The sequence below is a fragment of the Barbus barbus genome (assembly GCF_936440315.1).
Source record: "Barbus barbus genome assembly, chromosome: 26".
In the NCBI taxonomy this organism is placed as follows: Eukaryota; Metazoa; Chordata; class Actinopteri; order Cypriniformes; family Cyprinidae; genus Barbus; species Barbus barbus.
In genome coordinates this window covers 28,066,212-28,080,393 of record NC_136754.1, presented here as the reverse complement: position 1 = coordinate 28,080,393, position 14,182 = coordinate 28,066,212, and the positions used below count along the sequence as shown (strand labels likewise).

Here is a 14,182-nt window from a genome sequence, read left to right as displayed (position 1 = left end):
GCGTGCGTCATGTTCTAATCCTACTATGGTGACGGTACACCTCATGAATATTCATAATATAATCGCGTGCGTCCTTCACCCAAAGGGGTTAATATTTGAGTGTTTTCTATCGCCCGTTTAAACTTTTAGCGATGCTAAAATAACATAGGAACTAGGCTATATTTGGTTCCTGAAATTTGGTGGCACTGACATGAATATTCATAATATTTCTCTGTTGTGGGTTTCAACTGAGTCCACGGCTCTACCATGCATGGTTTTTATTCTTCCATGATCACAGTCCTATGGATCTGTAGTGCTTCTTTCAGGTTTTGTTATGATTGATGTACCTATGTTTACACAGATGATATTCATTTGCTTATCCACATCCAAGTTTTACATATAATTATAATTACATTTATGCATTTAGAAGATGCTTTTATCCAAATCAACTTACAAAATAATAAATTTGTTTGTTTTTGTAAGAATCAAATCATAAAAAGTCATATGAATTTGCCACCAACACACCAAAACAGTTATAGTTGTTACACCAGACAGCTCAGAGGTAAAGTGTGAGCAATGGTCTTGGAAACAATGGAAAATAAGTTAAATGACATGCTGCATGATGCTGATGAGGTGTGCAATGATTGAGACGTTCTTACCTGACCAACTTCATGCGGATATTCAGGCTTATGTATTTTTATTTGATGCATAATTTAGTCAATACCACCCAGTTTTACAAGGAACAAGAACATGGCAAACAATTTGAACTGTTCATGAATTTTATAATAAATAAAAATAATTTTCAGTGAATAATGATTTAAATTCACAGAGCTGTTGTATGGCTTCAGAAGACTTGAATATAACACACAAATCATATGAATCACTTTTTGAGTCGTTTTGAAGCTTGAAAGCCTCAGTCCTCATTTACTGTAATCAAATTTTGTTCCATAAAAGAAAGAAAATTGAGGGTTAATAAATAATAATACATTTTGGGATGAACTGCTCCTTTAAAATACCTTCATAAGACAATGGTACACCTTATCATTGCAGGCTCAATCCATCATTTTAGTGCCACATAATATAAATGCAAATAGAATTTATAAATGCACATTAATATTATATGCACATCCATGTTTTTTGATAAAGAAGAAACCAAGAAAATCAACATCTTTTTTGAGAAAATCAACATCAATCTTTTTTGAGACTAATTAAAGGCATCCCACACCCAAAAATGCTCTCATCATTTCCTCATGCCGTCCTAGATGTATATGACTTTCTTTCTTCTGTGGAACACAAACAGAGATTTTTAGAGAAATAATTCATCTCTGTAAGTCCATATAATGCAAGGATGGGTCGACACGTCGTAAAAAAATATATAAATAAATAAATGCAAAATGAACACGGTGGTAAGTTACCATGACCACAGTATGAACCAATGTCTTTTAGAGTAAAACTTACGAACTATAAACCATAGCTTCTAGTTGCTTCTAACTCTCAAATGCAGGTTCATATGTTCACACTTGATGTGGGATGTATGTGTGTTGTCAAACTTGCACAACAAGTTTCGGGGAAGTCGTGGCCTAATGGTTAGAGAGTCAGACTCGTAATCCAAAGGTTGCGGGTTCGAGTCTCGGGCCGGCAGGGATTGTAGGTGGGGGGAGTGAATGTCCAGCGCTCTCTCCACCCTCAATACCACGACTGAGGTGCCCTTGAGCCCGGGTGCCGCAGCATAAATGGCTGCCCACTGCTCCGGGTGTGTGTTCACGGTGTGTGTGTGTGTTCACTGCTGTGTGTGTGCACATTGGATGGGTTAAATGCAGAGCACGAATTCCGAGTATGGGTCACCATACTTGGCAGTATGTCACTTCACTTCAAGAAGTGACACAGAAGCACAGAGGACGTCACTTCTCATGCAGTTTTCATAACGTGCTTACAGCATGCTTCACAACAGGGTCATTGAGAAATTGCATTTTCCTTATCTTTTGATGTCTAATAGGTTCTTGTACTATAAAAACAACTTGTTTTCTAATTCCTGATTTTTATTACATAATAGAGATGAATACATCAACAAACACAGCACAGACGCTACTCCAGAGTTCCTCAAATTCAGTCCTGGAGGGGCGTTTAGCTCAAACCCTGATCAAACTCACCACCTGTGATCTTTTACAAGAAGTGACACAGAAGCACAGAGGACCGTCACTTCTCACAACATGCTTACATCATGCTTCACGGCATGTTGATGTTCACAGCAGGTTGTCAGTTAGGAAGCAATGGTTTTATAGTCTAAAATATTAGTTCTGCTTCAGAACACATTGAGTGGTGTGGATTTACATTGTTATGTTTTGCATGGTTTTAAAAGCGTCAACTTTGGGAGACCCATCCACTTGCAATAAATGGACTCACAAAGAAGGACATTTTCTCTAAAACCTCTGTTATCTGTTATTTTTTTCCGCAGAAGAAAGAAAGTCATATGTATATCTGGGATGGCATGAAAGTGAATAAATGATGAGAAGTATCCCTGTACATTTGAACAATCCGTTCCAAAACCTTGTGAGCTGCCTCACTTGCTACTATTTTTTAAGTATCCTATTTAAAGTGAAACCATTTTACATAGGTACCAACAATATTAAATGTCACTGATCAGCACAAATAACTCACCATCGACAACTGATTCCAAATTAATTTGGCAAGATGTGATGCTGTGATAAAGTGAAAAATACATATAGCACATTCACTTGTGTGAAAGGGCATTTTTAATAAAATAACAATTTTGAATAATACATTTTTTATAATATATACAGAAAGTATGTTGATCTTACTTTCATTCACCATCTTTGATCACATTTTCATCACAATGCATTCTGGGATGTATCCATAAGGTATACAGTACCTGTGAAGCCTCAGAATCTGGCCAAAATAAGGAATTGTATAATGCAGCATAATCTTACTGCTTACTGACAGGAACAGCCTTAATCGCCAGTATGCATACACTTTAAAACCTAGGGATAGGTGGGCAGCTCACTTTGGTTTGGAACAGAGCCACAGACTAATAATAATAGGAGAACATAAAGAACAGAACATATAGGGCTCACGGGACTATTTGAATGGAGTAGATACATAGGGATCGTTCTTATAGTCAAATTAAATCAATGATCCATTAAAGACTAAATTATCTGACAGACTTCCAATATGGTCAATACACTTGCATGCATTGGAATTTAGAGAAAAGTCACACTTAATATATGTAACATATGTACAGAAGCACATAAAAATTATTCTGAGGAAGGGAGAACACAGTAAAGCAATGTAAAGAGTTTCAGAAATGAATACTACCCATCTACAAAATATTTATTTTTCAGTTTTGTTTAATGTTCAACAGAACTTGTGTACATAATGTTCAGCCATGCCCTCACGAACTAAACAATATGTTTTGGAGGATAATGGTTCATGACTAGTCAGATGAGAGTTAAATCCACACAGAAGTCTTTCCATTTTTTGCTATTGTCCCTGCCCTCTCAGTGCTGGCTTTGGGTCTTGCGCCCTGTTTCTCCTGAGCTGTATTGACCCGGTTCTGCTCTGTCATTGTGCCACCAGACACAGGACTGCTAGCTCTGGAGATCTGAGCGTTTTTTGTGTTATATGTCTGAAACGCCATGTCAAGTTGTTCCTGAGCTACTCGTAAATGGTGGTGCAGTGTAGCTAGGTCAGAGGGAATATTCTCATCAGGACTTGTGCAATGCTGTTCAGGCAGCACTCTCGGCATGTTCTGGTCCTGTAGGATGATGCTGTTGGGAATGCGACTCGGTTTGTCAGATTTAACCACCAGGTTGTACCCTGGCGGAGAACTAGAAATGTTCCTGGAGTAAGAGTAGCCGTATGGAGGTTGTTGGCCATGGCTTCGACGTTTACGAAGAGTGTCACGGAAGGCACCAATCCCCAAGTGGAACATCTCACAAACATTGAGCAGCAGACAAAGACAGCTCACCACATACATGATGAGTAAAAAGATGGTCTTCTCGGTGGGTCGTGAGACGAAGCAGTCTACTCTGTGCGGGCATGGGATCTTGTTGCAGACATACGAAGGGTTAACACGGAAGCCATAAAGGAGATATTGACCCGTGAGGAACCCCACCTCAAAGATGGCACGGGATAAAAGCTGAAGCACATACATCCTCATCAAGCCTTCTTGCATGATCCTACGGCGGCCATCGTGCTTCCCTGGATCTTGGCTTTTGCCCTTGTCTGGCTCTGGTTTGACCTCCTGCTCATCCAAAGTGTCTTCTTCATAGATCATTGGCTCTGCATCATCGTCCTCCAAGACCTCCTCTAGGTGGTGTCCATTTCTCCACTGACTGTGGCGATTCCTCTTTTGATAAATCTGGTTCTTGCACCGCTCCTCCTCCGAGGTACGGGCGATCTTATGGATGGCGTAACCCAGATACATGACGGAGGGGGTGGATATCATGATGATCTGGAACACCCAGAACCGGACGTGCGACAGCGGAGCGAAGGAATCATAGCATACGTTGTCACAGCCGGGCTGCTTAGTGTTGCAGGTGAACTTTGTCTGCTCATCGGAGTAGATTGACTCACCTCCCACTGCGGTCAGAACGATCCGGAAAATAATTAACACAGTCAGCCAAACTTTCCCCACAAACGTGGAGTGGTTGTGGATTTCCTCCAGTAGTCGAGTGAGAAAGCTCCAACTCATGTTGGTGACAGAGACTCTTTACTTATGTTCTGCAAATAAGGGAAAATGAGAAATGTAAGCCGAATAAAAAAATAAAAAAATCTACATGCATTCACATAAAAGATACTGGGAAAAATGAGTTTTTGACACAAAAGAGTTGATTGCCATGACCTGAATTATCCAGCTTCATTAACAAGGCAACATTCTGATAAAAAAAAAAAAAAAAACATGTCAGTGATGTTTGCATGGTGCAAGATTTAGATGTCAAAAATATATAGCAAAAACTCAAATATAGGGATCACCAAACCTGGTCCTGGAGGGCCGGTGTCTTGCAGAGTTTAGCTACAACCCTAATCAAGCACACCTGAACCAGCTAATCAAGGTCTTACTAGGTATAGAGGATATGCACTGAGGCCACTTTCCCACCGGAACATGCCCCTCAGCCGGACTGTGTGGCAAAAGACCCTGCTGCATGACTGGATTTAATAATCTTATTAAATTTAAGATAATCGACGATAATTAGGTTAAACTTAAGGTTGTTGGACTCGATATAGTCTCAGCCTCAGACGTAACGCCCACGGACTGCTGGCTGAACGTCTGATACATATGGCACACAAAAGTGGAAACACTTCGTCATGGGATGGGTTGAATTATACAGGATTTCCAGTAGACGTTCCGCCTAGAAACAAAGATGCCGTAGCGCCAAACCCCCTCACAAAAGAAGAAAGCGGTCGTGTTTACAACTGTGACGAAGAGCGTTTATCAGGATCAACCAGCCTAAATGCTGGATTTTCAAAAGGATGTGAAATATTTAAAGTTCGCAGCATAGAATCTTTCAAATACCTCCGAGAGTTTTACACTCCGGTCTGTTATTGTGTTGACATCTCCACACACCAAAACATGATGCTGAACGAATAAAAACTATGATTGGTTGATTGACATGTCAGTCAAACGGCCTCATGGGCAGGCCTTGGTCAGTGAAAGCTGCCATGGATTCCAGACCTTCAGCCGGCAGTCTGAAGGTCTGGCTACGCGAGACTAGGCTCGATATAGAGTGCCTTACACTTACCCTGGATACTGATCCATGGATATAGATATGCAGCCAGGAATGGTGTTTCCTGACATTTATATATGCCTGATTTAGACGCCAGGGAAATACATAAAGCAAATTTGCCTGTGAACGCATTTTGTAAATATAAAATGGGTTGGTCTAAATCTGGGTGATTTCTTATATCAATTTAAATCATCATATCGTCCAGCATAATTGTTTTAGTGTTTATTTAAAAACAATCCAGTTATGCAGAACATAAGATGGTAAATATTTAATTGATGAGTTGTCAATACAATATAACAATCCTGCAAAATTCAACATATTAACATAAAATGATAACTGCAAATCTGTGTTTCGCTGCCTGCAGTCCATTTGTTTCTTTAAATTGCAGGGATCCATTTGATTTCCATTTCTGTAGCTTTGAGCAGTCTGTAAAAAATATACCTCAGATTTCTTGTCAAATCTATTTGTAGTCGCAAAGCTCGTTCTCATTTTAGATGTGTTTTGTGTGTTCTGTCACAGCATTCACACTGAAAACCAATGCTGCCGTTCAGTCTTTTTGGCTCTCAGTGGGCCAAACCACAGTCACTCCAGGCAGGTGTGTTGAGGCAATTGGAGCTAAACTCTGCAGGACACCGGCCCTCCAGAATCAAGTTTGGTGACCTCTGATCTAAAAGATCTTTAAGATGGTTGATATTTGGGTAAATGTGTTAAACATGGCAAAACATCAGATTGCACCATGAAAATTCAGACACTAGATGTATTAGATATCAGGGTGTTCCAAACAGGCACCATAAACCCTGAAAGCTCATGTCGACTTGTCAGCATTCAGAGTAAGTAGAACATAATGATGATCAATGTTTTTAAAGGGTCATGAATTCAGAAATCATTATGAAGATCATTCAGAGATCATTGTTTGGGTTCCGGCCAAGGTCGTTTCCATGGCAATACAATCTGCGGACTGAGACAACTTGTCTGGAGTGCCAGCGTGGCGGATCTCTAGGCACACGAACTTACACATACACACATACAGATATTCACCTCCCTACCCCCATCCCCACGCCTTCGTCGCTTCATCCTGTCAGTTGATAACGGGTCTGTGTTCACGCTGTAATGGCTGCAGGCCGGATGGCTGTTTTCGTCTGAATTGGATTACTATGCAAGTTATGTTCCTGTGTTGACTGTGCTCTATGCTGAGGTTTTTGTCTGTTCTCACACTGCACTCTCGTTCAGGAGCGTAGTGTGAGGACTATTTTTTTCTCCTCTCTTTCCTCATGTTGTGCTGTATTCTCTTCTTTATTGCATTTCGTTGCCTTGTACCTACATGTGCAATGACAATAAATTGAATCCAATCCAATCCAAATTGTGTTATAAAATCATACTGCAAGTTTTACTAGTCTAAAAACATTAATTATTCCAAAAACCTTTTCTATCTTCTGTTTAACACAAAAGAAGACATTCTGAAGAATGTGTGTAACTAAACACTTGCTGGTAGCCATTAATTTCCATAGTATTTTTTTCCATACTATTGAACTCAATGGCTACCATCAAATGTTTGATTACCCAGATTCTTCAAGATATCTTCTTCTGCATTCAACAGAAGACAGAAACTCATATAGGTTTGGGTGAGTAAATGACGACAGAATTTTAAAAAGGCCCATCTCTTTAAGCATACACATAATCACATTTGTCAAACTTTTGCATTTTTGTTAGCTTATATCCTGTGATATTGGATTCCTTTGTTGTGTAAATAAAGTCTGTTAACAAACAGATCCTTGCCTCAACTTCACTCTTTTCTGGACCAACCTGTGACTGAAAGAACACCTCTACTTTCCTTTAAAAGCTAATTGATGTCTGATGTGTTTGAGGTACTGGAGAATAAGCATAATGGGCTGTGCTTGTACATGCAAAATCCTTAAAATATCCTATCGTAAGTTAAATACAACAAGAGGTACAGCATTCTTTGCAATAATCAAATATCCTCTGCAAAGGACCACTGTGAATAATGCACAGTGCATTCCAGCAGTGCAAACACTCATACTCGTTAACAATGCACTTTCCCAGTCTTAATGAAATCATTATTTTTTATTATTATTATGGTTATTATTATTGCTGCTAATAACATTTTTTGTCTCCTTTTTTTATATAAGCTATACTACTTGTATCTGTTATTAATCTGTTAAGATGCTATTTCAGTTGCTTCCTCCCCCACCCATAGACACTCTGTAAAAGTGATACGTTGACTTAACTTAAGAAATTGAGGAAACCTGTTGCCTTAAAATTAAGTAAATAATAATAAAATAAAAAAAAGGTGAACTTCACAATTCACTTGTGATTCAATTCACAATTCAACTTATTTTTATTATTTACTTAATTTTAAGGCAAGGCGCACACACTTTTTACAATGTGCAAATATTGTCACTCTTTACATATTAAATATTTTACATATTTAAATATTGACACTTCTTTAGTTAGCCTATGTTTTTACTTTTATGTTATATGTTTGGTCCATGGGCTTCTGTATTTGGCACATGTAAACATTGTCACAATCTTTAATTGCATAATAAAAAATAAACTTTATATTTATTATTTGCATAATAATAATAAAATAATATGTATTGTGAAAAACACTACACAAATAAAGGTGAATTGAATCGACTGAAAAAAATAAATAAAATACAATGCATTTCTCAGAGCTCTGTTTATTCCTGAAAACTCTTCTTGGATTATTTTGCCAATAGTTTTCTGTCAAAAATAGATATTTTTATTAATTAAATATTTAATACACGAGTTGTAAAAATTTTTTCCCAAATAGTAGAAATAATGTCTACTATTAAAAGTCCTGTATCATGATTTTTTTTTAAATATTTTGTTTATTTAATATGATTATGTAATGTTTACTATGATATGGGAAGTTTGTGGGAAGTCGTGGCCTAATGGTTAGAGAGTCGGACTCGTAATCCAAAGGTTGTGGGTTCGAGTCTCGGGCCGGCAGGGATTGTAGGTGGGGGGAGTGAATGTCCAGCGCTCTCTCCACCCTCAATACCACGACTGAGGTGCCCTTGAGCAAGACACCGAACCCCCAACTGCTCCCCGGGCGCTGCAGCATAAATGGCTGCCCACTGCTCCGGGTGTGTGTTCACGGTGTGTGTGTGTTCACTGCTGTGTGTGTGCACGTTGGATGGGTTAAATGCAGAGCACGAATTCCGAATATGGGTCACCATACTTGGCCGTATGTCACTTCACTTCACTTCACTTCACTTCACTTCACAGCAAAAGTCCTAAATCCTTGATCAATTGGAATGTATATGGAGCTGATTTATTATTTAATCTTTTTTTTTTTCCTGTTGCTTGGGCGGTTGGAGAAAATATTGCACAAACAAATTAAATAGCTATACAATAATATATGACTGTGTAATAAACAGTCAGCTTAAGGTAGCAGCAAGTATTATGCAGCTTCATCTCAAAATAACTCCTATATCATAGGGTTGCGTGGGGTGGGGGTAACTTGACACAATCTGCACCGTGACGTCACAATCATGTTGCATTATGGTATATAGAGATGTCTGACATATATGACCCTGGACCACAAAACCAGTCATAAGGGTCAATTTATTAAATTATCATCTGACAGCTGAATAAATAAGCTTTCCATTATGGTTTGTTAGGATAGAGCAATATTTGGCTGAGATACATCTATTTGAAAATCTGAGGGTGCAAAAAAATCTAAATATTGAGAAAATCACCTTTAAAGTTGTCCAAATGAAGTTCTTACTCATGCATATTACTAATTAAAAATTAAGTTTTAATATATTTACAGTAGGAAATTTACAAAATATCTTGGCATAAAAGAAAAATCACTCATTTTGACAAATGCAATGTATTGCTACAAATATACCCCAGCGACTTAAGACTGGTTTTGTGTTCCAGGGTCACATATGTGTAGACTCACTCCCTCTATCAAAATCAAGGGGTCAAAAAGGATCCAGTTCATAGAAATCTCAAATTCATTCCTATCGGATGTAAAATCTGAGCGAGCAAGATCAACCCCAAGGGGCAGAGCTTAGCAAACGGTCAATTAAAACATAGATTTACGTTTTTGGAAAGGTTTGCTAAAACAAAAAAAAGGAGTTTCTCCCTGGAGTACATGAACTGGCCCCTGTTCGTGTTTTCAACATGCCATTCCCTAATGTGGGATTTGTCTTCTCCCATACCATCTGAACCGGCAGGAATGGCTGCCACAGGCTCACATTGTGTATCTTAGAGGAAAGCAAGGATAACTGGACACAGATGGTACTCAATATTCGTTGAACCTCATAGCCTGAGACACCTCAGGGAAAATAGGTGTTTGGTTGAGTGGATCCTTTCAAAGGAACGTGTAAAAAAGTGTGCAGTCTTTAAATGCAGTTGCTGAAACCTCAACAGTGATTTGAGTCTGAAATGAAATAAATCATTCTGCTCAAGTTTGCTCAGTGTAATTGGCAATATGTTTTCAGTGATCAGGTTGTGCACATGGGGTAAAGAGGACAGTCATAGAACAACATGTGGAGGTTGTCATTTATCCAGGTCAGTTAAGGTAGGGTCATGTCGAGTTCAGTTATGGTTATGCATTTCTATTAGTCACTTTTTTGTCACTTCAATCATTATCAGTCAATGAAAAATAAGTCCCATTGTTACCACTGCATATTATATTACATTCAACATCATTCATCACCTTATTACTTCAGTCTCATTCATGGAATCAAATGTAGAATTACAAAGACTTTCGAATACAGGCCAGAAAAGTTGTCTGGTGGATGTCACTTAAACACACTGTAAATAAGCCACTGAATGCGTGTGTGTGTGTGTGTGTGTGTGCATGTTTATGTGGTTTATGAGGACACAAATTTGTATAATGACATGGGTATGACAGAGGTATTACAATATGAAGGTGGTTTATGAGGACACTGCCTATGTCCCCGTAATTCAAAAGGCTTAAAAAACATACTAAATGGTGTTTTTTTGCAAATCTAAAAATGCACAAAGTCTCTTGTGAGGGCTAAGTTTAGGTGTAGGGCAATAGCACACACAGTTTGTTCAGTATAAAAACCATTACGCCTATGGAGAGTCCCCATAAACCACACAAACCAACATGTGTGTGTGTGTGTGTGTAATAACTGCCTATAATAAAATCTCAGAGTAAACATGAAGATCATAAATCGAAATATATGTCAAAGGATGACAAAAGGAGGTAGTCAAATAAAGACAAACAGTTTATGTTGTTGTTATAGCTAATTATTTTCCCCTTCTCTTTTCCAGAAGTTAATAAAACAGATGGGATTTGATGATTCTGTTGTAAATGTTTACATATTTCTAAGCACATATAGGGGCTAAATCTTCAGCTACAATAGGCTACTGTGTGCATCTGTTATCTGTTCTGTCCATAAAACTGCAAAACACAGACACAATTGAAGAAAATCTGCAATGGAAACTTACACAATGTGCAACTATACACAAATACTGTCACAGACAATTCAGTAAAACATGAGCACCTAAATGTGTTTGATTTGCCATAGAATTAAGCAAGTCAAAATGTCCTTAAAATATGCCCTTAATTAATGAACGAAATCTGATGGCAGTAGACTTATTCATTTGAGCAAACCTTTTACTCACTCAGCAGTTTGCAAGAAATTCTATTAATTATTATAATAATTATAGTACAGAGAATGTGTATAAAATATGCATTTTGTGATAAAAACAACATTTAGGCCTATTTCACAAAATGTTGGTTATCTACATTTTTATGTTATGGTCTGTAGTTATGATATTATACTATACAATAGCCTACATTTCACACATTTGTTCATTCAAATATGACTTGTAAGTCGTGTAATTAAGTCACTTAAAACACACATAATATTCTGCATGAACAACTGCAAATGCCAAATGTATCAAAGTCTGAGAACAGGTAGTTTCTTTTACTGTAAACCTGGAAATAAGCTAACAATTAGAAAGTTTACCTTAAAACGAATCTACTGTATCAATATGAAGGAATTCGTTTTTTTTTTTTTTACTTGAAAGTACTTGAATTAATTTGTTGTGGTAATATAACAACTAGTAATTAATATAAACAAATAAGTTTTCTACAACTATAGGGTATAATATACTACAATACACTACAGTTTACTGTAGTAAAAACAAAAGTATACTACAGTATTTATTATAGTTTATCAGTTCATGATAGTTAAAAGGCGACTGCAGTATGCTGTAGCATTAATGAACAAAGTGTTGTAAATACTAGTATAATACACACGGTTCAAAAACACTATAGTAGCCTATTTAGTATTTTTTCATGTGTTTTTTTTTTTTTTTACCTGTATTGTGAACCTAGCATTGCATTCCCTTGTGTTTTAGAGTTAAAGGAAGTGTGCTTAATATTAATGGTTAAATTATATCTTTTTTTATTTTATTTTTTATTTATTTTTGACATAAATAATGCCAAATGCTAAGAGCTACTGTACCTATTATTACGAAATAAATAGGTCCGAATAATGTTCGTGGGATTTTTCGATCGGTGATATCTTTCGTCTCTCATCCTATGAGGAAACTACGGACCTTGGGAAGTTGCGCCGAGGAAACACCTCCAGAAGACGTGCGCTCCATCCGGTCATAACCGCGGCGACCCCTCAGCTCTCCATCTCAGGTGCGCTCGGTGAAGTCAGGAGGAATCGGGGATCCATCATCATCTAACAGCCGCAGAGATCGCTCCGCGTCCCGTGAGCCCATTCTAGACCGTCAGTCTCATTGACGCGGCGCCTCACACTCATCTCTGACTCTGGCTTGTTTTGCACCCTCCGTGAGAGAGGAAGTATAAAGAGAAAGAAAAAACTGCGAGAGAAAGAGTTCCTCAGGCTAATGGCCCTGAATCAAGGGTTTAAACTCCTAGACTGACCGCTGGTGTGTTCCAGCACATTTGCCATGACTCCCTCACGTGCTGCAATCATAACAGAACCGCTTGAATATGCTACAAGGAGTAGGTTTACTATAGAAAAGATCAAATGTGTGACTGGCTCAGTGTTCTACATGGAGGTTCATTTACACACAAATGTTACAGAGGAACAAAACCTAAACATATTGAACACAAACCATCGATTTTCAGACAGATTTACTAAATATAAAGCATTTATGTGCCTGACATTTTTTGCTCTCTTGTATGTCATAATATTTAGATGTTCTGCCCAGGCGAGGATGGAAAGACAAGATATTCAATGCATTACACCGTGTCTTATCCAACAAAGTGCTTGGATGTTCTCCAAGGCACATTGTAGCATATATGGTGTTGGCAGAAGTTCTCATTATTGATGGTGAGCAGGTTAACCAACTCTGCCCAAGTAGTTTCTGGCTTGCAAATATACGGTTTCAATTGGACTTTAAAAGTTTGATTTGGAACAGTTCTCTCATTTCCTCTAATATGTTAAGTGTGTCATGAAAGCGTTTTTAAGAGATCTCGTTCGTTTAAGTATTAGAAATATCGGAGATAGGCTACATTGAAAAACAGTGTGAAGTAATTGTGAAACCAAAATTGACATTGGTTGGATGGGGCTCAAAATGCATTGCTGGTTTGGACAGATCATTGCAACCTGGAGTACCTCCAACAAGCCAAACATTGACTCCTTATTAGGCTCGATGGGCTCCTTTCTTTGACCGGTTTGATTTAACTTTCTTTTACTGTCCAGGCACCAAGAAGAACCCGGTTGCTTTCTCCAGACAACTCCCTTCTCTTATAGGGAGGTCAATGAGTGTCCCATCATTCATGCTTCTCAGATTGTTGAACGTTTTCATTAAGGAGCAATAATTGCATCATCTAATTGATTTCCATGGCCATTTTTTTTAATTACCTTATTAAATGCATTCGTGTTGTCTTGGTCAAATATTTATTAAAGTATTATTCAATCAATCAGAATACGGTAGGCTGTTATCAATACAATTTTATCAACATCCACAGAAGTCACACTGCAAAGGTGGAAGAGGCTAAGGCTACAATATTATGAAATATTAAATCATTATTGTTAGTTATTTACCTTCATATTGTAATAATGAGTTTTAATGTTGATTAATTGAATACATTAAAATGCATCTGTGGGGAAATTGCATGTCGTATTCTTGTTGGTTACATAGACAAAATAAACTGAGAACTGTTTATGATATAGTTTATTGCTTTTTATGTATTAAAAAAAGCAAGACTTCACATTGCCCATCTTAGTAGCATGAAGAACACAACAGTTATTCAAACTGGGAATAAAGCGAGCAATGAACATTCCCCATCCCTGAAGCAGTCAATGACTTTATTTTAATATTGTGTGGGCATATTTTGTTCGTTTTGGTGCCATTTTTGCCCCATTCCCTGCTGATTTCCAACCCTGCAGAGAACTAAAATAGTATATTCTGTGTATATCTGACTATACTTGAAAAAAAACAAAAAA

The 14,182-nt window shown here is 37.8% G+C and overlaps 1 protein-coding gene across 1 annotated transcript; it reads right to left on the bottom strand.

Moving 5' to 3' along the window:
* Positions 1–3,287: 3,287 nt before the first annotated feature.
* Positions 3,288–12,529, bottom strand: LOC306845815 (gap junction gamma-1 protein-like). The gene is made up of 2 exons (XM_079378793.1): positions 12,315–12,529; positions 3,288–4,719 (listed from the first exon to the last, which is right to left on the bottom strand). Exon 2 carries the CDS (start codon positions 4,688–4,690, stop codon positions 3,446–3,448), a length of 1,245 nt encoding a protein of 414 aa, XP_079234919.1. The 5' UTR covers positions 4,691–4,719; positions 12,315–12,529; the 3' UTR covers positions 3,288–3,445.
* Positions 12,530–14,182: the final 1,653 nt, after the last annotated feature.